The 27,873-nt window shown below is 39.2% G+C and overlaps 1 protein-coding gene and 1 long non-coding RNA gene across 2 annotated transcripts in view; one reads left to right on the forward strand and one right to left on the reverse strand.

Moving 5' to 3' along the window:
* Positions 1-18,568, forward strand: part of LOC121393748 — a 132,489-nt gene extending 113,921 nt beyond the window's left edge. Inside the window, exons 3-4 of the long non-coding RNA XR_005961309.1 lie at positions 11,624-11,731; positions 17,671-18,568. This is a non-coding gene — a long non-coding RNA (uncharacterized LOC121393748). The remainder of the gene's footprint in view (positions 1-11,623; positions 11,732-17,670) is intronic.
* mei4.L (meiosis-specific 4 homolog (S. cerevisiae) L homeolog) overlaps positions 1-24,444 on the reverse strand; it is a 53,487-nt gene extending 29,043 nt beyond the window's left edge. Inside the window, exons 1-2 of the mRNA XM_041563104.1 lie at positions 23,324-24,444; positions 20,533-21,059 (exon numbers count right to left, since the gene is read on the reverse strand). Coding sequence (XP_041419038.1) covers positions 20,533-21,059; positions 23,324-23,567 — 771 coding nt within the window. The 5' untranslated portion in view covers positions 23,568-24,444. The remainder of the gene's footprint in view (positions 1-20,532; positions 21,060-23,323) is intronic.
* Positions 24,445-27,873: the final 3,429 nt, after the last annotated feature.

Consider the following 27,873-nt stretch of genomic DNA (forward strand, 5'->3'; position numbering starts at 1 on the left):
TAACACATGTGCCCTGCATGGCACATGTGTTAAATTTAATAGTCCAACGTTTTGTCTCCAAGTACCCAGGATTCCAGGACGTTCTCACCCAGTCCAGAAAGGTGTCGGCCCATTTCAGACGTTCCTACACAGCCATGGCACGCCTTGCTGACATTCAGCAGCGCTACAACATGCCAGTCAGGCGTTTGATTTCTGACAGCCAGACTCGCTGGAATTCAACGCTCCTTATGTTGGAACGTCTGCTGCAACAACAAAGGGCCGTCAACGAGTACCTTTTTGAACTGGGTGGTAGGACTGGATCTGCACAGCTGGGGATTTTTTTCCCCCGTTACTGGGTGCTTATGCGCGATGCCTGCAGGCTCATGCGACCTTTTGAAGAGGTGACAAATATGGTCAGTCGCACCGAAGGCACCATCAGCGACCTAATACCCTTCGCTTTATTCCTGGAGCGTGCCGTGCGACGAGTGACAGATGAGGCTGTAGACCAGCGTGACGAGGAGCTGGAAGCGCACGATTTCTGGTCGGAATCACCAGAACGAACCCAGGCACATGCTGCAACGCAGGGAGAGGTGCCAGAAGTGGAGTCAGAGGAGGAAGGTGGCTTTGTGGAGGAGGAGGAGGAGGACCAACAGGAGCAGGCTTCCCAGGGGGCTAGTGGTGACCTTTTGGGGACCCCTGGTCTTGTACGTGGCTGGGGGGAGGAGACCGTGGATGATGCAGTCCTTGATAATGAGGAAGCGGAGATGGATAGCTCTGCATCCAACCTTGTGAGAATGGGGTCTTTCATGCTGTCATGCCTGTTGAAGGACCCCCGTATCAAGAGGCTTAAGGAGAAGGACCTGTACTGGGTCGCAACGCTACTAGACCCTCGGTACAAGCATAAAGTGTCAGAAATGTTACCAACATACCACAAGTCCGAAAAGATGCGGCATTTACAAACCAGCCTGCAAAACATGTTGTACAATGCTTTTAAGGGTGATGTCACTTCAGGAACTCATCAACATTCCAGGGGCAGAGGTGCCAGTAATCCTGCCACGAGCACACCTGCAAGGACAAAGCCCTTTGGCCAGTCTGTAACGTCAGACATGCAAATGTTTTTCTGTCCAAGGCAGCGCCACAACCCTTCTGGATCCACCCTCAAAGAACGCCTCGACCGGCAGGTAGCGGACTACCTGGCATTAACTGCAGATATCGACACTCTGAGGAGCGATGAACCCCTGGACTACTGGGTGCGCAGGCTTGATCTGTGGCCAGAGCTGTCACAATTTGCCATGAACCTCTTGTCTTGCCCAGCCTCAAGTGTGCTCTCAGAAAGGACCTTCAGTGCAGCAGGAGGGATTGTAACTGAGAAGAGAACTCGCCTAGGTCACAAAAGTGTCGATTACCTGACCTTTATTAAAATGAATGAGGGGTGGATCTCGGAGGGTTACTGCACGCCGGAAGACTTGTTCTGACTTCTATGCAGCTGTCCTTCTCTTCAAGCCTCATGACTCCACACACAGCTGTCCTTTAGCGTCCTCCTCCTCCCTCCGCCACCGTTACAAACTAGGGTGCAAACCCTACTGGTTTAATTTTTTCTGGCCTCTGTGCTTCAGTGGCTGCGACCAAAAAAATGCCTATTTTCTGCATTTATATGACATAATTTTTCTGGCCTCTGTGCTTCAGTGGCTGCAACCAAAAAAATTTATATTTTCAGCATTTATATGGCATAATTTTTCTGTCAACTGTGCTTCAGTGGCTGCGACCAAAAAAATGCATATTTTCTGCATTTATATGGCATAATTTTTCTGGCCTCTGTGCTTCAGTGGCTGCAACCAAAAAAATTACTATTTTCAGCATTTATATGGCATAATTTTTCTGGCAACTGTGCTTCAGTGGCTGCGACCAAAAAAATGCATATTTTCTGCATTTATATGGCATAATTTTTCTGGCCTCTGTGCTTCAGTGGCTGCAACCAAAAAAATTTATATTTTCAGCATTTATATGGCATAATTTTTCTGTCAACTGTGCTTCAGTGGCTGCGACCAAAAAAATGCATATTTTCTGCATTTATATGGCATAATTTTTCTGGCCTCTGTGCTTCAGTGGCTGCAACCAAAAAAATTTATATTTTCAGCATTTATATGGCATAATTTTTCTGGCAACTGTGCTTCAGTGGCTGCGACCAAAAAAATGACTATTTTCAGCATTTATATGGCATATTTTTTCTGGCCTCTGTGCTTCAGTGGCTGTGGCCAAAAAAACTGGGCAAACAATGCCTACAAGGTCAACGACGTTGACCTTGTAGGCATTGTTTGCCCAGTTTTTTTGGCCACAGCCACTGAAGCACAGAGGCCAGAAAAAATATGCCATATAAATGCTGAAAATAGTCATTTTTTGCCATACGTTGACTCAACGTATATGGCAAAAAATGACTATTTTCAGCATTTATGTGGCATATTTTTTCTGGCAACTGTGCTTCAGTGGCTGCAACCAAAAAAACTGGGCAAACAATGTCTACAAGGTCAACGTATGGCGAAAAATTACTATTTTCAGCATTTATATGGCATATTTTTTCTGGCAACTGTGCTTCAGTGGCTGCGTCCAAAAAAACTGGGCAAACAATGTCTACAAGGTCAACGTATGGCGAAAAATGACTATTTTCAGCATTTATATGGCATATTTTTTCTGGCAACTGTGCTTCAGTGGCTGCGTCCAAAAAAACTGGGCAAACAATGCCTACAAGGTCAACGTATGGCAGTTGTTTAAAGAGAACAGTAGATTACTAGCCAGCAAAGCTACCTAAGCTAAAATGTCCCTCAAATCCCTGCAGACTTCTGTCCCTCCAATACAGAGCAGTATCAAGCAGATTACTAGCCAGCAAACTTACTATCATCTGTCCCTGAAATCACTAACAGCTCTCCCCCTACACTATCTCTTCCAAGCACACACAGGCAGATTTTTCAGATACATTTTTGCCCTTGATCCCCCTCTGGCATGCCACTGTCCAGGTCGTTGCACCCTTTAAACAACTTTAAAATCATTTTTCTGGCCAGAAATGTCTTTTCTAGATGTTAAAGTTCGCCTTCCCATTGAAGTCTATGGGGTTTGCGAACCGTTCGCGAACCGCTCGCATTTTTGCGCAAGTTCGCGAATATGTTCGCGAACTTTTTTTCCGACGTTCGCTACATCCCTAAGTATTGATACAGATTAATGCAAGTAGATGCTGGTTCTGCATTTCGGTGCCAGTATTTGCACCCAGCCCTGTAACTTGAAATATGTAAGCCTTAAAATCACACATCACTGCAACAAGCATTAATTTCAGTGTCAGAATCAGAAATGTTATTGTCTCAAGAACTACAGCATAATTACAGAAACACAAATGATTAAACGGTATGTTTTTTCAAATAAATATGTAGGCAATCATCTTAAAAATTTACACACACACATATAAATAGATACCAAAAATACCACATAAATTGTTAGACATACAGAAGTTATATCTAAGATAAGACTATAGCAGTTGCCACGACACCAGAGCACTCCGTCTGAAGTACCAAGTGGAATATTTGTCTCAATGTGTTGTGTTTCAATCTTAGTAACCTATATACAGTAGGTTTCTTTGCTGTAAGGTTGATCAAGTTATGTACTGTAATTACTTGGGTTCTACAATGGGTAAAAGACTTTTTAAGCAATAAAGAGGCTTTGACAGCAATAATAGACTTCTGACAGTGTAAATTACTCTTTTGCTTAAGCCTATGATGAAGTATTTTTTAACACGAAGGGGCAGATTATTAAGAATCGAAGTGAAAATTTGAATTCAAATTTTCTAATTTTTTTGGTCAAAACTCTCAAATTCGAATTATGAATTATCTAAACTCGATTTGAGTTTTAATTCGAATTTCAAGATTTATCATACTCTGGCCTTTTAAGAACTTGAATTTCACTATTCACCATCTACAACCTGCCGAATTACTGTATAAGTCAATGGGAGAGGTCCAGGGATCAATGTGGTGATGTTTGCAGCCTTCCTGACATCCATCCACTTCTATGATGAAGTATTTTTTAACACGAAGGGGCAGATTATTAAGAATCGAAGTGAAAATTCGAATTCAAATTTTCTAATTTTTTTGGTCAAAACTCTCAAATTCGAATTGTGAATTATCTAAACTCGACTTGAGTTTTAATTCGAATTTCAAGATTTATCATACTCTGGCCTTTTAAGAACTTGAATTTCACTATTCACCATCTACAACCTGCCGAATTACTGTATAAGTCAATGGGAGAGGTCCAGGGATCAATGTGGTGATGTTTGCAGCCTTCCTGACATCCAAGTTTTTTCAGAGAAAAAAACTCAAATCAAGGTTTTTTTAAAGTTGAGTTTTTCTAATTCGAATTCAACTCGAGTTTTCAGGTCGATTCAATTCGTCTGAATAGAGAATATTCGATTTTATAAAAAATTTTTCGATTGGTCGAATTTTAAATTAATGGGAGTTTATGGGAGTTTTAAAAAACTCTATCATGACCTAAATAAACGACTGTGTTTTATTATACACCTATTTGAGTGCTTGCTCTTCATCAATACAATTGGATCTGCTCCCTAGCTGAAGGCTCGGGGTGGTGCACCTGGGCCTTTTTCAGTACCTGGTGAGTTGTATGAACCAGTTTTTTTTTTGTGAAACCTCCTAAAAAATTGCGAAGCTACGAAAAATTCACGAAATGCATTAAAGTCAATGGGCATCAAAATTATTTTTGACGTGCGACAATTTTTATGCTCTCGACAATTTTTAGAAGTGCAACTTTTTTGTCCAAATGCATTAATCAATGGGCGTCAAAATTATTTTGACACACAACAATTTTTACACAAGAGACTTTTTTGTCGCAGTGAATTTTTTGGCTGGTAAATTTTCACAGCAGTTTTGCGAAACAATTTGCAGGTGCGGAAATTTGCTGGGAATCCATGCCTGGTGGTATATATCATACATAGGGCCAGATTCAATAAAGTGAGAAAAAGTTATCTCATGGTTTATCACATGAAAACTTATTCATGAGATTCAATTCAAGGAGAAAAAAATCTTTCTCATAATTCAGTTCCAGTGTTTTCCCATAGGCTTTAATAGAGTTTTCATGTGATAAACAGTAAGATCATTTTTTCTGGCTTGCATCTCAAATTGTATCTTGTCCATGAGTTTTCACTTGATAAACCTTTTTCTCACTGAAATGAAAAAAGTCCATAATTAGAGGATCTGTCTTTCTTCATTACTCAAAAAAAGTAATTTCTTCTGTACAGCAGAAAACATTATAAAATATAAGGTTATAAGATAAATGCCAACACCAAGTAAGATTGTATGTTGAAGACTTACAGTAAGCAGCATCATTTCTGTTTTCTCTACTAAATTGCTTTCAGTTAGGGATTGCTGTCCCTACAGCGGCCTTAGCACAGGTTGTAAACAAAGACTTTAAAAATGTAATTTCTTACTTCAAAGTGTGCTAAGTCTTAGTTGTAACAAGGAAATGCAATTTCTATATTTATGGTTAAGGATTCCTATTGAGAATGTTTGACAGCTGGTGTGCCACCACAATCCACTAATTGCACAGTTGATGATGCAGCTGCAGCTGCTGAAGTTGTTGCCTAATGAAAGAGATCATAATAAGAGTGATGTCGATGACGAGCCTTTAACAAGGTCCTCTTATGTACTGTAGATAGTAAAAAGAAATATACATGAATTCTGTGGAAAAGCAGTAATGCCAAGGATATCACAATATGGATAACACAATGATAACATGAGAAATGTTAAGTAGTAGTGTGCAAAATATTATAAAACTGGTGACCAGTTCTAATGGAAAGCTTAACCCCCAAAAATGAATACTTAAGCAACAGTTTATATCCTATTAAGTGGCCTATTAAATTGTCTTACCAAATTAAAAAAATAAATAAATAAAAATAAAATAAAAATAATAATAAAATATATATATATATATATATATATATATATATATATATATATATATATATATATATAAGTAAATATTGTCCTTTTTCATCTCTTGCCTTGAGCCACCATCTCCTAATGGTCTGTGTGCTGTCTCAGAGATCACCTGACCACAAATAATACAGCTCTAACTGTAACAGGAAGAAGTGTATAAGCAGTAGACCAAACTTTGCCCATTAATTGGCTCATGTGACCTAATATGTATGGTTTGTGTTATGTTTTGGGTAGCCGAGGATGAGTAGGGTATATCAGTGCTTTATTATTAGAGTCATGCAGGCATTACACAACAGTAAGCTTTCACTTTTAAGCACAGTAACTCATGTAGACACTGACACCTGCAGGCCATTTGTATAAACACCAAATATTCCCCCTACAGTAGGAAAGCATTTGCACAACTATAATTAATAGCAACAATTAAACAGTATGAATTTGAAAACAATATTATACATTCTTCACATAACAAAGTCCTTGGTCCATGCAGGTAGTTTTCTGATTCTCTCAGTACGACTTATAGGTTCACTTTCTTCAGGCTTATTGCAGTTGACATCAGGAGTAGGAAAATGTCCTTCATCAAATGGAGCTTCTCCAAAGTCATATCTAACAGGAGCAAGACGACTTGCATTCCATATGCGTCATCAGACAGTTATTATGTGTATGGTCCTCACTGGCGTCTCACTTCAAGAGGTGTAGTAAATTTAGATTGTCCTTGTTTCTGTATTCCTGGTTTCTTAATTCTGACTAAAGATCCAGGCTGAAAGTGTACTTCTCTGGCACCATGTTTTGCTGTCTGTAGTGCTTCTTTCAGACTTCTGTTGAATCGCTTGATTTCTCCATTTGCTTGTGGGTAATACGCTGAAGATTTCCTATGCACAATATTCCTCTCTCTCAGAAAGGATTCAAACTCATACAGGCAAACTGTGGTGTGTTGTCCGATATTAACTCCTTTGGATTACCTTTTCTGCTAAAGACTGTACACAGAAATGTTATTACTGTAGCTGATGTTATATGAGAAACAAATGCAATTTCTGTCCATTTACTGTAATAGTCCATCAAGGTTATAGCAAATCTGCAGTCTATAGGAACATCTGTAAAATGACCCACAGTATCAATAGCAAGTTTTTCCCATGCTGAATCAGGGAATGGTACTAGTTTTATATCTGGTCTCAACTTATCGTTGTGTACAAAGTTCTTTGCACAGTCCAGTGAATTGTTGTGGTGAAATTTTAGACACTGACTGTGTGGCAGGCACTTGTGCTGTAGTAATGAGACCATCAATTAATTGTAGGTTTAATGCAGCAAAGAGATCCCTTCCAAGTATAGCAGTAACCTTATTCACAATGTAAAAGTCACATTTTGCAGTATTTGATTCAAATTGTACAGTCACTGGCAAGCAACCAAGCACACGGATTAGATCCTTTAAGTAACTGACCAGTTTCAGGGCAGGTGCAACAAGCGGATGTTTTGCAAAGTATTTCAAGAAAATATCCTTTGGTAGTATAGAAACAGCTGAACCTGTATATTTCTGTGGAGACCTTCATTTTTCGGGGTGTCATTATCCTTTAAGTACTTTAAGAAACTGCTGAAAAATCTACATTAGAGATGTGGAAATGGAATGTTTGAAAAGCTGGTTTAGGTAAATAAAACACTAGAGGCACTATTTTATATTCATTTTATTTATGTTAGGCAAGAAGACATGATTAGCTGTGTAGTACTTTCTATTGTAGCTAGTTCCCTGTAGAGCTTTTATTTTGTTATGAAAAGTAACTATGCCTTTGAGCTTCCACTCAAAAGAGGATAAAACAATGGGTTAGGCAGTTTTTTTTCAACACCCCATTGAATAGAATAAACACCTAACATGTTTGACACATAATCCTACGCATATACAAAATCCAAAAACAGAACTGTTCTGCGTGTCAGTGCTCTGCATGGTGTGTGTGTAAGTCACAAATCAAAGATTTCCGTGGCTCTGGGTATTTGCATGAATATTTTGCTGCCGATTACAGGCATCGTCGTGTTCATACAGGCAGAGAAATGGAGCACAGAGTCCTGTGGTAGTTTATTTATTTTGCATTTTATGCTCATTTTTTAAAACTTTGCACCTGCCTTCAATGTTGAATGATTGTTCTATTTCACAATGAAAATGTTCACACAAGCATTTGTAATACTAGATAGTTTTAATTATACATTTTATTAGTTTATTTATATGAATTGTTTTTTACTCTTATGTAAGAGTTTTACGGCAGAATTTGTATTTGCAAGGAAATCATACTACCAGTCCAACAGCCTCCCCTCAAGATGGTCCAGAAAGCAAAAAAGGTGATTGTCCTGGGAAACCTAAACATTGACCTCATTCTCTTTGGATGACAAAAGGGAGAACTGATGCTGTCCAGGGCAGGGGGACTAATACTTCAGATAATAGCCCAGCTGAATGCCTTGCCATTAAACCTCACTAAGATAGGCCAGCTGGTGTTAGGTCAGCTTCTGTTGAGCTCAACCTAAAGGAGAATTCAAACCAAAAGTTAAAAAAAACCCTACCCCCCTACCCTACATAGACCCCTCTCCCTCCCCCCAGCCTAGCTGCTACCCTGGGCAAATACCCCTTACTCTTTATTTACCCCTCCGTGCAGATTCTGTCCAGTGGAGTTCATGGCAGCCATCTTCTTCTCTTCGGTAATCTTCGGAATGACGCTGGCATATCGGTGCATGCGAAAAAACAAAAATTGCCGAAGGGCCGGACTCATTCCGAACATTACCGAAGCAGCTGAAGATGGCACCCATGAACTCCAGATCTGTTGATCCCGCACCTGCAGATTAAGGGGCCAATTCACTAACTTCGAGTGAAGGATTCGAAGGTAAAAAACTTCAAATTTTGAAGTTTTTTTTGGGCTACTTCGACCATCGAATGGGCTACTTCGACCTTCGACTACGACTTTGAATCGAACTATTCGACGTAAAAATCGTTCGACTATTCGACCATTTGATAGTCGAAGTACTGTCTCTTTCAAAAAAACTTTGACCCCCTAGTACGCCATCTAAAAGCTACTGAAGTCAATGTTAGCCTATGGGGAAGGTCCCCATAGGCTTGGATAACTTTTTTTGATCGAAGGATATTCCTTCGATTATTGGATTAAAATCCTTCGAATCGTTCGATTCGAAGGATTTTATCGTTCGATCGAAGGAATAATCCTTCGATGATTCGATCGAACTATCTGCGCTAAATCCTTCGACTTCGATATTCGAAGTCGAAGGATTTTAATTCCTAGTCGAATATCGAGGGCTAATTAACCCTCGATATTCGACCCATAGTGAATCGGCCTCCAAAAATCGTTCGACTATTCGACTATTCGATAGTCGAAGTACTGTCTCTTTAAGAAAAAACTTCGACCCCCTAGTTCGCCATCTAAAACCTACCGAACTCAAAGTTAGCCTATGGGGAAGGTCCCCATAGGCTTGCCTAAGTTTTTTTGGTCGAAGGATAATCCTTCGAATGTTGGATTAAAATCCTTCGAATCGTTCGATTCGAAGGATTTAATCGTTCGATTCGAAGGATTTAATCGTTCGATCGAAGGATTTAATCGTTCGATCGAAGGATTTAATCGTTCGATCGAAGGATTATTCCTTCGATCGAACGATCGAAGTATTTGTGCTAAAATCCTTCGACTTCGATATTCGAAGTCGAAGGATTTTAATTCCCAGTCGAATATCGAGGGTTAATTAACCCTCGATATTCGACCCTTGGTGAATCGGCCCCCAAGAGTAGTTTTCATTTTACAGTCTTGTAGAGAGCTATGAATGGCATTTGACCCTTGTTTTTTTTTTTCCTGCGGAAGAGCTAAAATAATATTCTACAGAGCTAACCTATCTGCTGTGTAAACATGTACATTTTACTATTTAACATGAATGGCTGCCCCCATGGTTACATAGCATATTATTTGTATCAGTGTTTCTGAAGCAAACACAGTTTTTGCCAATTTGCGGTAACAGTACATTATATTGAAGTTCATATAAAACCCTTCCATTATTTTAGGTAATTTGTCTTGAAAAGTATCACAGGAGTGAAGGAAAAACAAAAAACAAAACATAAACCACTGTACACAGTTAATAAAACATGTACCTTATTTTCATATCCATTTCAATTAGGTAACCTATATATTATTCATCTTTGTATGAAACCAACCTCGACCAAACTCCCATTCATGGTTTTATCTTAATTATTAATAAAATAATTTGAAAAAGTTGGGTCGGGAAAAGACTCAATAAAATCGAGAGATAACTCGAATCATGGAAATATTTCAGATTTGATGCCAAATCGCTCAATTTCTTTGGGGGTTATCACCTTAAAATAGTTAGTGGAGAACAAGGTGCTCCAGAATTGTTTGTAAAGTAACTCACCGAACAGTGAAAGTGGTCCAGGTGCACCAGCCCCAGACCCCCAGCTTTAGGGAGCGGTACAGCAGAAGATAAGAAAGCAGAGCTGACCGGCACTCAAACGGATCCACAAGACCATAGATATTCAGTTAAAAAATAAATTTATTGGTAGAAAAGTTAAAAATATAGCTGCATCTCCATCCACCCTACGCGTTTCGCACCCCTCAGGGTGCTTAGTCATGTGCCCATACTTAATAACAGCTAAAATATGATTAATCCTCAATGGAGGCAAAACAATTCTGTTGGGTTTAATTAATGTTTAAATTATTTTTTAGTAGATTTAAGGTACGGAGATCCAAATTAGGGAAAGATCCCTTATCCAGAAAAGCCCCAAGTCCTGAGCATTCTGGATAACAAGTCCCATATCTGTAATATTCACAGTGTTATTTGCATTATTTCTCAAGTGGTAGCATTTATCACAGCTCTTATCATTAGCCCACAAATCTTGCAATAATATTATTAGCTAAAACATTAAATGCTCTGGTGACATAAACATAAAGAAAAACATTAAGGGGCACATTTACAAAGCTCGAGTGAAGGATTCGAATTAAAAAAAGAATTTCGAAGTGTTTTTTGGGCTACTTCGACCATCGAATGGGCTACTTCGACCTTCGACTACTACTTCAACTTCGAATCGAACGATTCAAAGTAAAAATCGTTCTACTATTCGACCATTCGATAGTCGAAGTACTGTCTCTTTAAGAAAAACTTCGACCCCCTACTTCGGCAGCTAAAAGCTATACGAAGTCAATGTTAGCCTATGGGAAAGGTCCCCATAGGCTTGCCTGAGATTTTTTGATCGAAGGATATTCCTTCAATCGTTGTATTAAAATCCTTCGAATCGTTCGATTCGAAGGATTTAATCGTTCGATCGAACAAATAATCCTTCGATCGTTCGATCGCAGGATTTGCGCAAAATCGTTCGACTTCGATATTCGAAGTCGAACGATTTTAGTTCCTAGTCGAATATCGAGGGTTAATTAACCCTCGATATTCGACCCTTCATACATCTGCCCCTAAGTATAATAATAGTGCCAAAGTTTTGCCCTGGTCCAGTAACCCTAAGAACCTCATCAGCATTTCGTTTTTTATTGCAGTTGGAATACTGACCAAATATTTGGAGGGTAGATAGAAGGGTCATTTATGCATTTTTTGCTACTAAGCCCCATATACTAAAGGTGGCCGTACATGGCAAATAAAAGCTTCTGGCTTTATCCCTTCAGACCAAGATAGCAACTTATTGGACCATGTAAGCTGCCAACTGATGGGCTTGCCTGACAAATATCTGGCAAAGTTGCTGGGAAAAAGAAACTAGAGGAAAGAGGTATCAGGTAAGTTGATGCTAGGGTAGTTATTGAAAATAATATGAAAACCATGACATAGATGAACACATGACACAGTGCACATGGTCTCCTGGTAAGAGGTATTATTTGTAAGTGTTCACAACAAATGTTACCCTCAATGACCATCAGGTTGAGCTTCTAGGAGAATCTAGGAGAACACATCTCACCAAATCTCAGCCTAACCGAATTTGAGGCCATCATTTTGTACTTAAGTACTGATTTCAAATATTAAAGTTAGTCACTATCAACTGTGTCGTTGAGACTGCATAGTGATGATATAAAAAAGGAAAGATAGCAATTGAAATGGGGGAAATATCCCTTATCCAGAAAAGCCCCAAGTCCTGAGCATTCTGGATAACAGGTCACAAACCTGTAATATTCACAGTGTTATTTGCATTATTTGCAGTTGAGACTGCATAATTGATAGTGACAGTGATGATATAAAAAAGGAAAGATAGCAATTGAAATGAAATGAACAAACGGCAGCATTCGAGTACCTCTAGTTTAGGGTTTTTTTTGTGATCCACAGCATTACTACCCATTTTTGGGATTCCATATCAATGCCCTTCTTACAACCCTGGTACAGTATGAAAATGACATTGCTTTGATATGAAAAACTATGGGAAAATTTATCCTAGATTTTTTGAAAAGCATTAACTAAAATTTCTAACTCCTAGAAATCCTAATGCAGTCATTGAATTTATGATGAAAACATAACTTTCTTCATCTCTGGACCCCTCATTTACATACTAAAGGTTGCTGAAAACTGATTATTACTGTGAATTTTATTTTAACGGTTTCCCAGAAGTGAGTAAACAGAATTTCAAAATGGATTAATGTACTACAAGAAAGAAGAAAATTAATAAAGAGAAATACATACATATGTATAAAAAACAGTACTGTATATGCATGAAAATTATAAAGTTGAATTGACGTATATGTTGCAGCAAACACATTACATTACACAAGTCCAGGGAACCTTAATAAAGAAAATAGAGTTGTTATAATGCCCTACACATGAGCCCACTGTATAGTTTATGTTCCATATGTTAGAAAATGTATGGGGGAACCTGTGGAGGACAGGTAACAGTGTTACTTTATTATCTCTCAGGTAAAAAGTCTATTTTACTGTTATGCTGTGCGTTTTCATTTATTTCCTTGATCAGCTATTTGCAAAACCATATATCACAAACTGCTAGATGAAACCAAGTTACAACCTCTCCAGGAGTCAGTCTGAACACGTCATGACGGCTTGTGGTCATGACACTCTGCACCTGCTTCCTGAGAGAAGACTGCACAAACACACTCCGAATAAGGACATGTTGTGCCATATGCTATGCTTATTGGCTAAATAGCTAAACCACATACATCCTGAGCTACCACTCAATTCCCTATTTGACTATATAATTCTCTGTGCCTTAGAATAAAGCAGAAGAAGCATTTTATATACTGAACTGTCTGTGTCAGTGTCATTCTTCCGGTCTAGACCTTTGCACAAACTAATTAGGACGGGAATAGATACTCTCAGGACTGATTACGTCCCTAACAATTTTGGCGCCCAACGTGGGGCACCAGGTTCTGGCTGACCATTAGCCGATGCCACGGACAGCAGTCACCCAGTAGTGGAAAAGGACGGAGACTGATCACCTCCGGGACACAGGTAAGACCTATGTTATTAGTTTCTTACCTGTGTCATACGTATACCTACTACTGATGGTGCCTGTTGTCAATATCGACTTTTAGCAGCCAGCAAAGACAGGTAACATCTTGCCTGGTGCCATTTACCTGACCTGTATAAGAGTATCTATTGCCCTGTTTATGTTTTGTGATTGTGGTTGTAATCATTGCCGGCTGTTTATGTTATATGTTACTTCATCTCTGGGTGATTTGGATTAAAAATAGAGGGGACCCTGGACGGAGAGAAAAGAGATAGTATCGGGTGGTATCTTATACCCCCAAAATATATACCGGGTAAACTTCTCACTGTCACTGTAGCAATCTGGAATAGTTCAGAGCAGTCAAAGGTGGCGTAGCCCAGGCAGCGGCATAGATGAGTTGAGTCCGTCCTTGTGTGGCGGCTATTGTCTGTGACTATATATTTAGATAGACATACCCGAGGAACCCTCCTTGACTGGGAACCGTGTCCAGTGGGAGGCGGTGTGTCTATATACGTCAAAGGGACAGTAGGTGGCTGTCCTGGCACTTCCGGAGTGTCTGAGGACGTATTATACTATCTCTGTTCGTATCTGACTAAACCCAGTAAAGACATCCCACCAGAGTTGAGGTTGTGTCAATGTCCATGTCAATGTCATGAGCTCAGTTATGTCATGTTTGTTTTACTTGTGTGTATCAATTTAATCATTATACAGACTGACCAAGAACCCTGCGCAATACAGTCTCTACTCCTTGTCTATCTACAAAGTGTATTTTTTTTTCCATTAGGTCTGGGGATAGGGTTATACAGCCAGATGGCAAAATCAAGTATTTGTACCACAGAGAACCACCTTTCCCTTGCATGGCAAATATACAGCCACAGCCCTATAATGGCGCCTCAGAAAAAGGACAGATAGTATGAGAACTAAAACGTCATTGAGTTTTCCTGGTGGCCATCTTCCCCTTGGTCACTGTCCCGGTCTGGATCTGAAGAGTAATAATGGGACAAAAACATCAGTACAATGAGTGAGGGGGTCCCGGCATGTGAGTTAGTGGCAGGCGGGGTGGGTAAAAGGTACGTAAGAAAATATGATAGATTGCCGAAAGAATGCAATTTGACCAAGAATGGCCCCCGGCTACAGACGGAAGAATGGTGTCTTCTCTTAACCGAGAAGAGAAATTGCTACATGATAAGGGTCTTGTAGAGACCGCTGAAGTTCAAAGTTGTTAAATGCTTACACAAAGAATTTTGGTCCGAACAAAGAATAATCGAATCAAATAGTAAAGTTAAAGTGATGTATTAGAAGCTCTAGTCCTACAAGAGTTGAGTGGTTGTTACTCATATGGCATACATAGAGCCGTCAGCCCCCTATACTGGGAATGCTTCCCATAATAGAAAGCAAAGAGAAGAACAAGAAAAGCTGCTAGCAGAAGGGTTAAGTTAGAAAAATAGAGAATAGTGAGAAGAGACAATTCATCTTTCAGTGCTGAAAACAGCAGCGCTGATACAGGCAGTTCTCAGCCCCGCAGCCTAGCTCTACCCCGCCCATACAGTACAAACTAGAGAAAAGGGGGGGGGGGGAGGCAGGCACACACACACACAGCACCAAATCTTAGAAGGATTTTTCAAGACGTTTCACAACCCCGTACTAATCCACTCAAATTTGGACAGGAACTCTTGTTTATCCATAGTGCCCATAACCCTAATTGGACTGATATGTTAGTTGTAATCAAACAAGTAGGGGTCCCGTATTTACACATGCTGCCTTTCTTATCATTGTCCCCATCCCTGACAGTTGCATAGGTAGGGACATCCTTTGTAAACTAGGGTGCAACATATACTGCAATCAGGATGCAGTGTTATTGCATCCCATCCGGGAAGGGCATCCCATCCGGTAGTGCCTAATCCGACTACCAAAGCAGGTTGCAGTCATTATGTACCAAGCCCATATCGGGTTCTTTGACCCTGTAGCTCAAGGTAATGCCCATGTTGATGTAGATGCGAAGCAGGCAGCATTGTATAATAAAATGTTTAAAGCATGTGTTGTAAAAGAACCAACTCTGTTCCCTCTAGTGCTGTTTTATCAGCCCTTCAGGACCAAGTGGAGCCTTAAGAGAAGGAACGTTGGCTTAAAGACGGGTGCACACAAACTCCCAGTGGTGATGTTTCTGTTTGCCGTTTAGGCGATTGCCCTGTTGCACCCCGTGCTCTGTTACCATATTTGGTTGCTGCCTCACATGGTCTCACCCACATTTCAAAAGGGGGGGGGAGGTGTGATGCAGTATCAAGAGTGTGGTTTGCCCTGGGTTCTCATCTATCGCAGCCAAATATGTACACTCAATGTACCCATTTCAGATATTGCAGATAGATTACATATTCTCTTGACAACACTAAAGTTGTAAATGACACAACCTATGAATCCGGTGTGGAATTCTGTGAGCAAATTAAATCCTGGGCACAGAATAGGTTGGCTGATCGGGCTATAAGCATTCAGGACATCAACCAAGATTAGGCGGAATCAGTGGAGAAATACAAGGTCCGCATGATGCAGGTGTTCTATGATCTGGGATTCAACTCTCACAACAAAGCACATGTCTGCCGCCCGCCATCTCCGCCTTCAATGCTCCCTCCTTATACCCGACAAAATCACCCTCTATCCTCAATCCCTCCACACTTCTGCCAATTCCTGAGGGGGGAATACAGTAGGATATAGACGATGACAACGAAAACATAAGGAATGGGAAAGGAGCACATGATGCACATGACTGTTTTGAACTTATGCAACAAGAAACGGCCCATCTTCCCACAGTTAGTGCATCCCCATTGGATAACCCAGATATAACCATGTTTGTGGATGGATCCAGATTTGCAGATGATACTGGAAAATTTCATGATTGGATATGCAGTCACCACCACGGATAAGGTACTTCAGACAGGAGCCTTCCCCACCATCCTGTCCTCACAAGAAGCGGAGCTAAAAGCTCTTACAGTAGCATGCAAAATTGCTAAGGATAAACGTGTCAACATTCACATAGACTCCCGATATGCCCAAGGAGTGGCATTAGACTTTGGCGTTATTTGGAAGACAAGAGGATACTTGACAGCAACGGGAGCACCTATCAAGCATGGCAAGTCTGTTGTTGAACTTATGGATGCACTAGCTCTTCCAAAACAAGTTGCCATCCTAAAATTTAAAGCTCATGGAAAACTTGACTCCCCAGAAGCACGTGGCAACCATATGGCTGATCAAACTGCAAAAGAAGCGGCAAAGGACCAATTACAGGAATTGCCAGAAGATGTGCAAGTAGAGTCGACTCATCAGGAAGAGACCAATGAAACAGCTCCTCTTTTCCAGATGGATCTCCTAGATAATTTTGACAAACTGAAAGAAAGTCAGACAAACGCAAGTCAAGAGGAAAAGGACGGGTGGCTGGGAAAAGGAGCTGTGTTACGGAATGGAATATATACACACAATAAGAAATTGTGTATACCAAAAAGCTTGTATCCGGCCCTAGTCCAATGGGCCCATGGACCAGCACATATATCCAAAAATTTGATGAACAACCTCATATCAAGGACATACTTTGCTCCCAGGATAACCACTATTACCAGGAACTATAGCGCATCCTGTGCGATATGTGCTAAATGTAACCCAGGACGGTTGGAGAAAACCTCCATCAAAACATTTAGCTAAGCCTTTATATCCCTTCCAGAGGATCCAGATCGACCACATCCAAATGTCAAAGAGTGGAAAATTCGAATATGCTCTGGTGATCATTGAGATGTTTTCCGGCCAGAAGCATACACAGTGACCAATATGACCAATATGACCACCAAGACTACCGCAAAGAAATTACACTCAGAAGTAGTATGTCACTATGGAATACCGGAAGTGATAGAGAGTGATCACCGCCAATGTTAACAAACAAATTTGGACAGCCTTGGGAGTGACTCTTCACTACCACACGCCTTATCATCCTCAGAATAGTGGAAAGGTGAAAAGGATGAATAACATGTAAAAAAAAAAAAATGGCGCAAGACTCCGGAATGCAGTGGCCAGACAGCCTGCCTATTGCTCTGTTCAGTGTCAGATACACACCAAGGGGGGACCATAAATTGTCCCCCTTCGAGATTCTGTTTGTGTCAGCCCCCAGGTTAGGGTGTTATTTTCCCCAACAATTACAATTACAATCAAATGTATTGACTGACTTTGTATCTCAATTAACCAGTGAACTAACAAGAGTGCATGCTCAGGTCTTTTCTTCTATTCCAGATCCCTCTCTTGGCACAGGTGCCCACAGCCTCAAGCAACGAGATTGGGTCCTAGTCAAGAAGTTTCTGAGAAAGCACTGTTTGGAGCCCAAATTTGATGGCCCCTTCCAAGTTCTCCTTACCACATCTACTTCAGTGAAGCTAGAAGGAAAACCCACCTGGATCCATGCCTCACACTGCAAGAAAGCAGATGCACCTAAGGAACCAGATATTGCTCTATATCCTTTACCTACTGCCCCTGGGACTAGCCCAGGAGGTGGCAATACGCAAGACAAGTGCAGGACAATTCTGGTAAAACTCCTCTAGCACCCATGTAGCAACTTACACCTTTAGTGCCCTAGGCAGGAATAATAAGGATGGTAAATACTTGATCAATAGAATGGCTATTACTAAACGTTTTGCAACTGTCAAATTGAATATTTCCTTCCCAGGGATAGTCAGGTTTATAAAGTTGGTAGGGTTGGTCCCTGGCTTTGTGCAGGCCTCTCCAGGCTAAGCTGAACATCCATACCCACCCTTATGGTGTATTCCCTCTGGAGCAACTTGCAAACTTCTATATAGGTAGGGACAGCAAAATAGACATTTTTAGGGGGGATTGTGGAGGACAGGTAACAGTGTTACTTTATTATCTCTCAGGTAAAAAGTCTATTTTACTGTTATGCTGTGCATTTTCATTTATTTCCTTGATCAGCTATTTGCAAAACCATATATCACAAACTGCTAGATGAAACCAAGTTACAACCTCTCCAGGAGTCAGTCTGAACACGTCATGACGGCTTGTGGTCATGACACTCTGCACCTAACAAACCTGGTTACCCAAAAAATGTTTTCAAGGACTTTTGCAGCCTATCACTCTGAAAAAAAATTGAGGAAGTCCTATGCACTCCATTGCACTTCACCTGGTCTGAGCTGGCAAAGGCAAGTCTGGCGAAAGATGTAACGTTCAGTAAAATCCGCATCTTTCCATTTGCCAGAGCAAATGTTTATTTTAAAATCATAATTTTATTCAGATAATTAAAAAACAGGCCTGTTTTTTAATTATCTGAATAAAATTATGATTTTAAAATAAACCTGTGGATAGGTTCCCAGTGTGCACTCATTCACCTTGGACTTATATTGAATATGCACTTTCTGAGTAGCACCTGGGTAGCTTGCTGAATACAGGCGAGTGCGGATAACCAAGGACTATATATATATATATAGTGCTGAATTTTATTCACACATGCATATCCAACGTTTCGACCGAAACGTTGGATATGCATGTGTGAATAAAATTCAGCACTTTTTTTCACATAAAACTTGGAGTGCGGGTCCCTTTACTACTGTGTACAAGAATACTTTGACCAACGCAGCCACCTCGTTTGAAATCCGGTAAGAGTGCGCTCACTCAACAGATTATATATATATATATATATATATATATATATATATATATATATATATATATTTATATGGACAGGTCAATAGATAGCAATGTAGATATATATATAAAACTAGGTATCCCTAAGGAACACAAAGGTAATTTAAAGATAGATTAGGAAGTATTAGTTTGAGTATAAGCTGTTTACTTAGTAAACTCAAACTCAAATGGCAGTAAAACTGGATCTAATTAAACTAATTAATAAGGTAGAGATTTCACCTACCCACACTCCAGTAAAGGACATGTGACGCTTTGCCTGTTTTTTTTCAAAGGGCACATCAGGTGTAGGAAGCCCTGTACGTAACACCTACTTTGAAATAGAAGGACATGGGCCACCAATGTATTGAACTTTATATGGCAGGTGAAACTTGACCTTAGATGCAAACCAGTCACTACTAAGCGCAGCTTTTAAACCAGATTTGCACGGGATAGACACAGTTTTAAATACTGGAAAAACTGCACCATTTTAAGAAAAGGTATTTTTTGTTTTATTTAGTCATGTGTACCTCAGATAAAGTTGCTCTAGTCAGTACCCTAAATGGTCCTGGATAGTTCAGATTTGACTAAAGGTGAAATCACAGTACTAGACTCTAATCTGCATAGCTATAGCTTACATTTTAGATCAAAAAGTGACTTACTAGGAGTCATTTACTATGACCCCAGACAGAAGTTCAGAAGGACTAATGGGAAAAAAAATGTGTGTATATTTACTAGGGGTCATTTGCCTGCTGAATACAATATGCTTAACACAGGTCTTAGCAAACATTTTCCTTTCAGCAGGGTATGGTGCAAGAGCAAAACACATGGTGGATAGTGCTTGGTTTTTGTACTTTGAACCCTGTCCTGCATATAGTAAGTGACCTATACTAAGGTGCCCATTTACTTAGCTCGAGTGAAGTAATAGAATAAAAACTTCGAATTTCGAATGATTTTTTTGGCTACATCGACCATCGAATTGGCTACTTCGACTTCGAATCGAACGATTCGAACTAAAAATCGTTCAAATATTCGACCATTCGATAATCGAAGTACTGTCTCTTTAAAAAAAAAAAACCCTACTTCGCCACCTAAAACCTACCGAACCTCAATGTAAGCCTATGGGGAAGGTCCCCATAGGCTTTCTAAGGTTTTTTTGGTCGTAGAAAAATCGATCCATCGATTGATTAAAATCCGATTCGAAGGATTTAATCGTTCGATTGAACGATTTTTCGTTCGATCGTTTGATCAAACTAATTGCGGTTAATCCTTCGATTTCGATATTCGAAGTCGAAGGATTTACATTCGACAGTCGAATATCGAGGGTTAATTAACCCTCGATATTCGACCCTATGTAAATCTGCCCCTGTGTAATGTTATACTCTTACTGTACCTACAAACAATTTATATACAGTACAGACTTTATAATATTTATTTTATTTGAAAATGTAAGTTTTTTTTACTTACCCTATTAATACTTTTGTTTGATAAAATATCCTGAACCAACTGTTTTTCAAACTTTTCTATAATATTAAGGCAGTTTTTGAGCACATTTTCAGACATTTTCGAATCTTTGAGTAAGGCTGTTAATATACCAATTGTTTTTGCCTGAAATGTTGAAACAGATGGTTTGGGATTTCTGTAGAGGCCAAGCAAACCATTCAGCAGACCAGACAGTGACTCTTCTACAACACTGCACTCATTTTCTAGATTAGATAAACTTTGTGTAGCTGTGAGATTCCCAAGGACAAGTAGATGGTTTAAAAACTGTATTTGATGAATCATTTGTTCTTCTTCAACAGGAGAATATCTTGCAGTTGGTAGAAATATGGAAGAGGATGGAAAGCATGACTGAATGCAGATTTCAGAAGTATGAGTTGCTTTAGGAACATCTTCTCTTACTTCATTAGAAAGATCACAACCAGAATCATCTTCAATTTGTCCTGAGTCAACGTTACACTGCAGTGGCATCAAACCCACTGCTTCAGCTGATTCTAAAATGCAATAGTATAGGTATTATTAACTTAGTTAAGGCTTTGATATTGCCCAAAATCTATGGTTTAGCTATCTTAAACCATGCTTTTCACTGTTTATGCTTAAACATTTATATTTACAGTTTGAAATATTAAATTTGGTATATTTGAAAGTTCTGTGAATGCAGTTCTTCTGCAGTCGTTTTTTTGTTTTCTTTCCCAGCACCCAGGTCATGGAACTCTGAAGTGAATTCTAATATCCTCATACATTAAAACAGGTGGTACTTTGTTTATTATAATACACAAGTTTCAGTGAGTCATGTGACAGAGATGACATCACTAAGCTCCAATTATAACAGATGACATCACTAAGCACATTTATAAGAATATAATTTACAGGATATTCATGGCTCTTGTGTATTATATAGTGAACAAAGTACCCCTCTTGTAAAATGTAAGGATATTATAATTTATAGAGGAGTTCCATGACCATTTAAAAACACGAGGTAAAGGCTGTCATGAGCCTTCGGCATCATGTTTTAAGGTTATGGAACTCTGAGGTGATTTCTAATATCCTTATATTTTGCAACAGGGGTACTTTGTTATAATACACAAGTTTTAATGAGTCACGTGAAATTACATCACTAAGCTCCTATTATAACCAATGACATCACTAAGCACAGTTTATAATTTACAGGATATTCTTGTGTATTATAAAGATATTATTTACAGGATATGTGTGACTTCTTTTTTTTCTCCAAATTGCATTCTGTCTATCAAAGTAGACAGGCACAAAGTGAGCATAGCAAGATTATATTGCCAGACTGGCTACACAGTTTGGACTGTAAACAAGGCTACAGCTAGATTCACAGCCAGGTAAGGACAGTAAGGGGCAGATTTATGAAGGGTCGAATTTTGAGTTCATGTTTGTAAAAACTACCATAAACTCCCATGAACTCGAAATTCAGAAAAAAAAAATCGAATTTTTCAAATTTGGGTGAATGGGATCGATCTGCAAACTCGATTCAAATTTGAATTGAATTCGAAACAAATTCATTTCGAGTTTTTTCTCCAAAAAAACTCGGTTTTCAGGAAGGCTGCAAACAACTCCAAATTGATCCAAGGACGTCCCCCATAGGCTAAAACAGCAATTTGGCAGGTTTAAGGTAGCGAATAGTCTAATTCGAATTCTTAAAGGGCCAGTACATGATACATTTCAAAAATCTAATTTGAATTTTTTTAAAAACTCAAATCAAATTTTAACTATTCCCTAGTCGAATTCCACAAAAATTCTAATTTTCACTTCGACCCATGATAAATCTCCTTAGTGGTGAGAACCAGGAATGACATGAACTAGGCTTAAGCCTCAGTGTTCAGGCTATACTACTCAGATTCAGAAGAGGGGAAGGGAAAAGGCTTATACAAGGAAGACTCAGCTGTGATTGACTGGACTTTTCTCGTGCCTAAATTCTTCTATTCCTTTTTCCACTTTACTTCTCCTAAATCTGCATTGCATACTCAAATTAAAGTATCCTTCTCTCTATCAAGTCAGCAGTTATGACCTATTAAGAGGTAAAATGATCCTTCTATCTCTAGAGTCAACAGCTAATAAAAAAATAGATAACATTCATGATGTTTTGCCTAAGTGCATATGACCATACTTGCAATTCCAGCCTCAAGTTTAATTATAAATGACTTGCAAATAATTAAACTACTGAAACTGGACAGCTAAAGCACTCTACTAACAGCGCTGGTTCAACAATATGTCACTCCTTAATGTTTTACTCTTAAACTGTATTTAAACTGTAAATGTTTAATGTTCTTTTAACTTTAGATTTAGTGTTCCTTCAAGGATTGTGGAACCTCTGACAGAACATGTCCCCACAGAACCACTGAAACTGTGAGTGAATACTGTAAGTAGCCTGTCATATGAATAACACTCATCAAAAGCATCAAAAGTAGCTTCCTTGACCGTGCGGTTTATTGAAGGCACATATATATTAATGCCAGACCTGTGGTGTTCGCTTTGATTTTTGTGACATTCAAGTAAGAGTAAATAATTGTGAAAAATGTAAACTACAGGGAATCCATTAGGATTCTGTGGTTCAAATGTCAAAAACGTATCCCTAAATTTCACAAAACATTCGCCAAATGTTTGGTTGTGGATTTTTGGACCCTACTATAAACATATTAGAGCTCAGGTATAGATAGACATATGCACTTACCAAGAAATATCAGAAATTAACCATGATCCCCTTGTATCAATATAATATTTCAATATTTACCATTTTCAAAATCTGAACTTGTTTGAATACCTCGGAGAAGAAGTTGTTGACGCAATTGTAGAACTTCAGCTTCCAGTGTACACACTTTTGCCTTCAAGTTGACATTCTGTTTTTTTCTATCAGAGATAATTGTTCTTAGCTCCTCTGTGTATTCTCTGCTTGTTTTGCATTTTGGTTTAGACCTGATAATTGCTATTGCCACTGCTACTTTTAAAGTCAACAGGTGCCATTTATGTGTTTCCATTTTCTACAGTATTCCTGAAATGTACAACAAAAGATTGTCAGATTTATAGAATCTTGCGAAATATTTACCTGGATTGGATTTTTCCCCCATAATTTGTAGTATTACATCATGAAAATAAAATCAATTTAAGTGGATTTTTTAAGCGGGATTTTATGTCATTTTACAAATAAAAAACTGAAAGTCTTGATTTCAAACATATTCACCTTCATAGACCTGATATGAAGCCTCCAAATACACTCTGATGCAATCAATAGCATTTAAAAGTCAAACAATTTGTTCAAAGGAGTTTACTTTTATGCACCTGAATACATGGTCTCAACATAAATACTTTGTACCTTTCTGGAAGGCCCTAGAGTTTGCTATATCAGTTACATATCTAAACAGACAGCATCAGGAAAACCAAGTAGCCATCAAAACAAGTCCAGGATAAAGTTCTGCAGAAGTATTTTCCATAATCATGGCACTGTCTAGTGAAGGCAAAACATAAGACATTACTCAGAGAAGCAACAAGAGCCCAAGATAACTTTAAAGAAACTGGAGAGATTCACACCTGAGATAGGAAAAAAAATATCCATGGGACAACTACAAACCAGACGGTCCAAAAAAACTGGGCAACGTAAGCTGTTGTGAAGAAAACATGTTACAACTTTTTTTGTTTATTGTTAAATGGCATGATAGAGAACAAAAGGTCTGATGAGACCAAATTTTATTTTATGTTCTTATTGCAAATGATTACATGCAATGGAAAGCCTGCAATGCATATCATCCTTACTGCTTATTGTCCTGAGAATTCCAGCAGCAGGTGGTAGTAGCAACATATTGTCAGGATCCACTTTATTGACAGGTACTAGAAAACTGGCTGATGGGAAGATGAATGGAGCAAAATACAGTGAAATTCTAGCGAAAAAGCTAATGTAGTCTGTGAGACACCTGAAATGGGCAGAATATTTACCTTACAAAAGAACACACACAACCAGATTGAACCTAGAAAACAAGAAGCTGAAGTTTTAAAATGGCTTATTTATAGCCCAGACATCAATCCAATTGAGAATCTGTGGCAAGACTTGCAAGCTGCTGTTCACCAACTGTCACCATTGAGCCTGAAATTGCTTCAGTAATTGTACAAAAACAATCAATAGGTTCCTTGTATACTATAAACTGAATAATAAAGCTACAGAAATAAATGCCAGTTAGCAACAGGAAGTGCCAGCGTCCAGTAAAGTTGTTTGTCAGTGCTCAAAAGGAACACTCTTAAAATTGAGAATATCCCCAAAAAAAATGGTCAACCTGATTAAAGGGATGCCTCAAATTGGCATCTGCCATTGCCCTAAGGGGAATATGATAAATGATTCATGATAAATATAATGAGCTTTTATTCACTCTTAGAGCAAAGTTGATCCAGGGAATGGTCAAATATTCCTTTGGAGGCAGGATGGAAATTTCCCCATTCTGAAGCAAACTGTAGATGGCCTCAAAAGAAAAAAAGTTGAACTTGTAATATTTTTAGCTCACCACAAACTCGGTGCTCCTTTCTTCCGTGTTCTGACTGAAGTCTGTGCTCATTGCTGATTTGTAACAGCAAATCAACAAACATCATCCTAAGAATTGCCAAGAAGAATCACAAGATTTTCGAGAATCTGAAACAATAACAAGTGTGATATTTTTAATATCAGTGCTATTCCTTAACAATAACCGGGAGACCCATTTATTAACATTCTTAATAGTAGTTATAGGGTTTTTTTTAATTGTGAATAAACTCATATTCTCTAAAACCACGAATGTCAAGTAATTTTTTAAAATATCTGAATCTAAAAAGCATGAATAAAAAAATACTTAAAGGGATACTGTCATGGGAAAATTTTTTTTTTTCAAAATGAATCAGTTAATAGTGCTGCTCCAGCAGAATTCTGCACTGAAATCCATTTCTCAAAAGAGCAAACAGATTTTTTTTATATTCAATTTTGAAATCTGACATGGGGCTAGACATTTTGTCAATTTCCCAGCTGCCCCTGGTCATGTGACTTGTGCTCTGATAAACTTCGATCACTCTTTACTGCTGTACTGAAAATGGTTACTTTATTTCAGTGTTAACAATCACATTGACATTTCATTTTTGGTCTAAAACCTTTTTCAATATGTTCACTGGCCTTGGTTCCTTGATGTTAACATACAACCTTGTACAGCACCCAAAATCACCTGAGAGATATTAGGAGAGTGTGGCCTATGGAGGTATATATATATACCTCCATATATTATATATAATTTAGTGCGATATAGGCTATGAGGTCATTTCCTGTTCACTGTCTTAAATATGTTTCACCTGTGTAATACTGTTGTTCATTAAGCTTGAGAAAGGGCACTTGGCTTGTCCGAAACGTCGCTTTGTGATGTTTTAATACACTTTTTTGCATCATTCGAGTGCTGCTTCATTTATTTTGTTGTTATTATACGAGGAGACGAGACGGCGTCCCCTAGGGAGCTTGCACCGAGATTTTCACTGAAGCGCTGAGGAGAGTGCTGGGGCATAATCTACCATTGTATGTATTACCGCAGCCTACGTGCACCTCACCTTTAATTCACGATGGACAGTCGTGTTGGAACGCAACAGGGAGCTGGAACGCATCACGGGACTTCAGTCTACACCGATGCGGAAGTGACACAAATTCTCTCCCACTTCGCCGGTCCCGCAGAGTTTTTGCAAATGCCGACAGTGACAAACACTCGGCGGCAACTAGAGATGCTCCGCAAGAGGACGGTTGACTTGGAACTACACGGTCTAACCTTGGCGGAATACCATAAGAAGGCATGGATACCGCGTGGATTGAGAGTAAGTCTGCGTCCAACCCTTTTTGCCAGTAATACAGATTTCTGTAATCAATTTAAACAGATAATTGATAGATGTTCCAATGATATTATGTTGTTAACGCTTCAATTCATCAATAAAGAACTAGAGCTTGTTCAGCAAGAAATCACTACTGTTGAGGCTGAACTGCAACAATGTAGCTCTGTTGATGAACTGACACAAGTGCACACACAATTAACTGCCAAATTGGAGAAATATCGCAAAGAGGGAGAGCGACAGAAACGCTCTAAATTTGACAGAGATGCACTTGACTACCAGAAAGGCTATGTATATGCTTGGATGTCTGATGCTAAAGATAAATATTATCAACAACGCTCTGAGAGTAAACGATACACGCCTATGAGTAGGGGGGAAGGTGCCCAGTTTACCAAACATGATAAGACATACAGGCCTGATTTTTTACCAAAGTCCCCCAAGAGAGGACAAGGAGACCGTGGCGGCGGGGAGGTGCCAGACATAGAAGGCATGGCCAGACGCCCACAGCGGGTATGCAGCAAGAGGACCATAAGCAAGTGATATATTATATTTCTTCGAAACAGCTTACTCACATAGAGGAATCAGTGTTAACTTTGGGTTTGAACTTTTGTCCAGATAAACCCTTAGATCCGTTTCAATTGGACATTGACTTATATAGATTTTTTCGCTCACTGAGATTAAAGGTTCATTTTCATCAGAAACCTGTGGAACCATTAATCACAAATGTTGATAGACACACTTTGGATATGGACACATTTGGTTTACATAGCAAAAGTATGTATGTTCCACCTACTACATATGCTGCTGTGGAAACATATATTAAAAACATCCAGTCAGAAGTGAAACAGATGTGTCAGGTAGGGGCGAGTCCTCTAGGGGTGACACATAATTTTTCTAAAGCACAACGTGATGCACTGAGGGATTTATCTCAAAGAACCGATATTACCATCAAACCCTCTGATAAAGGGGGTGCGATAGTAATAATGGATACTGCATACTATATATCTGAAATTGAGAGACAATTGGCTGATGAGGATGTGTATCAACTTCTATCTGGTGATCCCCTTTTGGGAATCATTAGAAAGATTAGAACACTATTAGATGATATGGTAGATAGTGGGGTCATTACGGATAAACTTAGGAAATTCTTGGTGGTGTCGAGTCCGATTACACCGACTATCTATGTTTTACCTAAGATCCACAAAGATCCAGTACATCCCCCAGGGAGGCCGATAGTGGCTGGAATAGGCTCGGTCTTTTGTCCGCTTGCAACAATGTTGGACAAGATATTGGGTCCATTGATACAGAAGGTTCCGTCTTATGTAAAAGATACAGGACATTTTCTCCAAAAACTTCAATCACTTGGCTGTGTGGGAGATAGTGATGTGATTCTGGCCACACTAGATGTGACCAGTCTGTACACATCTATCCCACACAGAGATGGTTTACAAGCCTGTGAATGGATTC

The sequence above is a fragment of the Xenopus laevis genome, chromosome 5L, assembly GCF_017654675.1.
Source record: "Xenopus laevis strain J_2021 chromosome 5L, Xenopus_laevis_v10.1, whole genome shotgun sequence".
NCBI classification, from domain to species: domain Eukaryota; kingdom Metazoa; phylum Chordata; class Amphibia; order Anura; family Pipidae; genus Xenopus; species Xenopus laevis.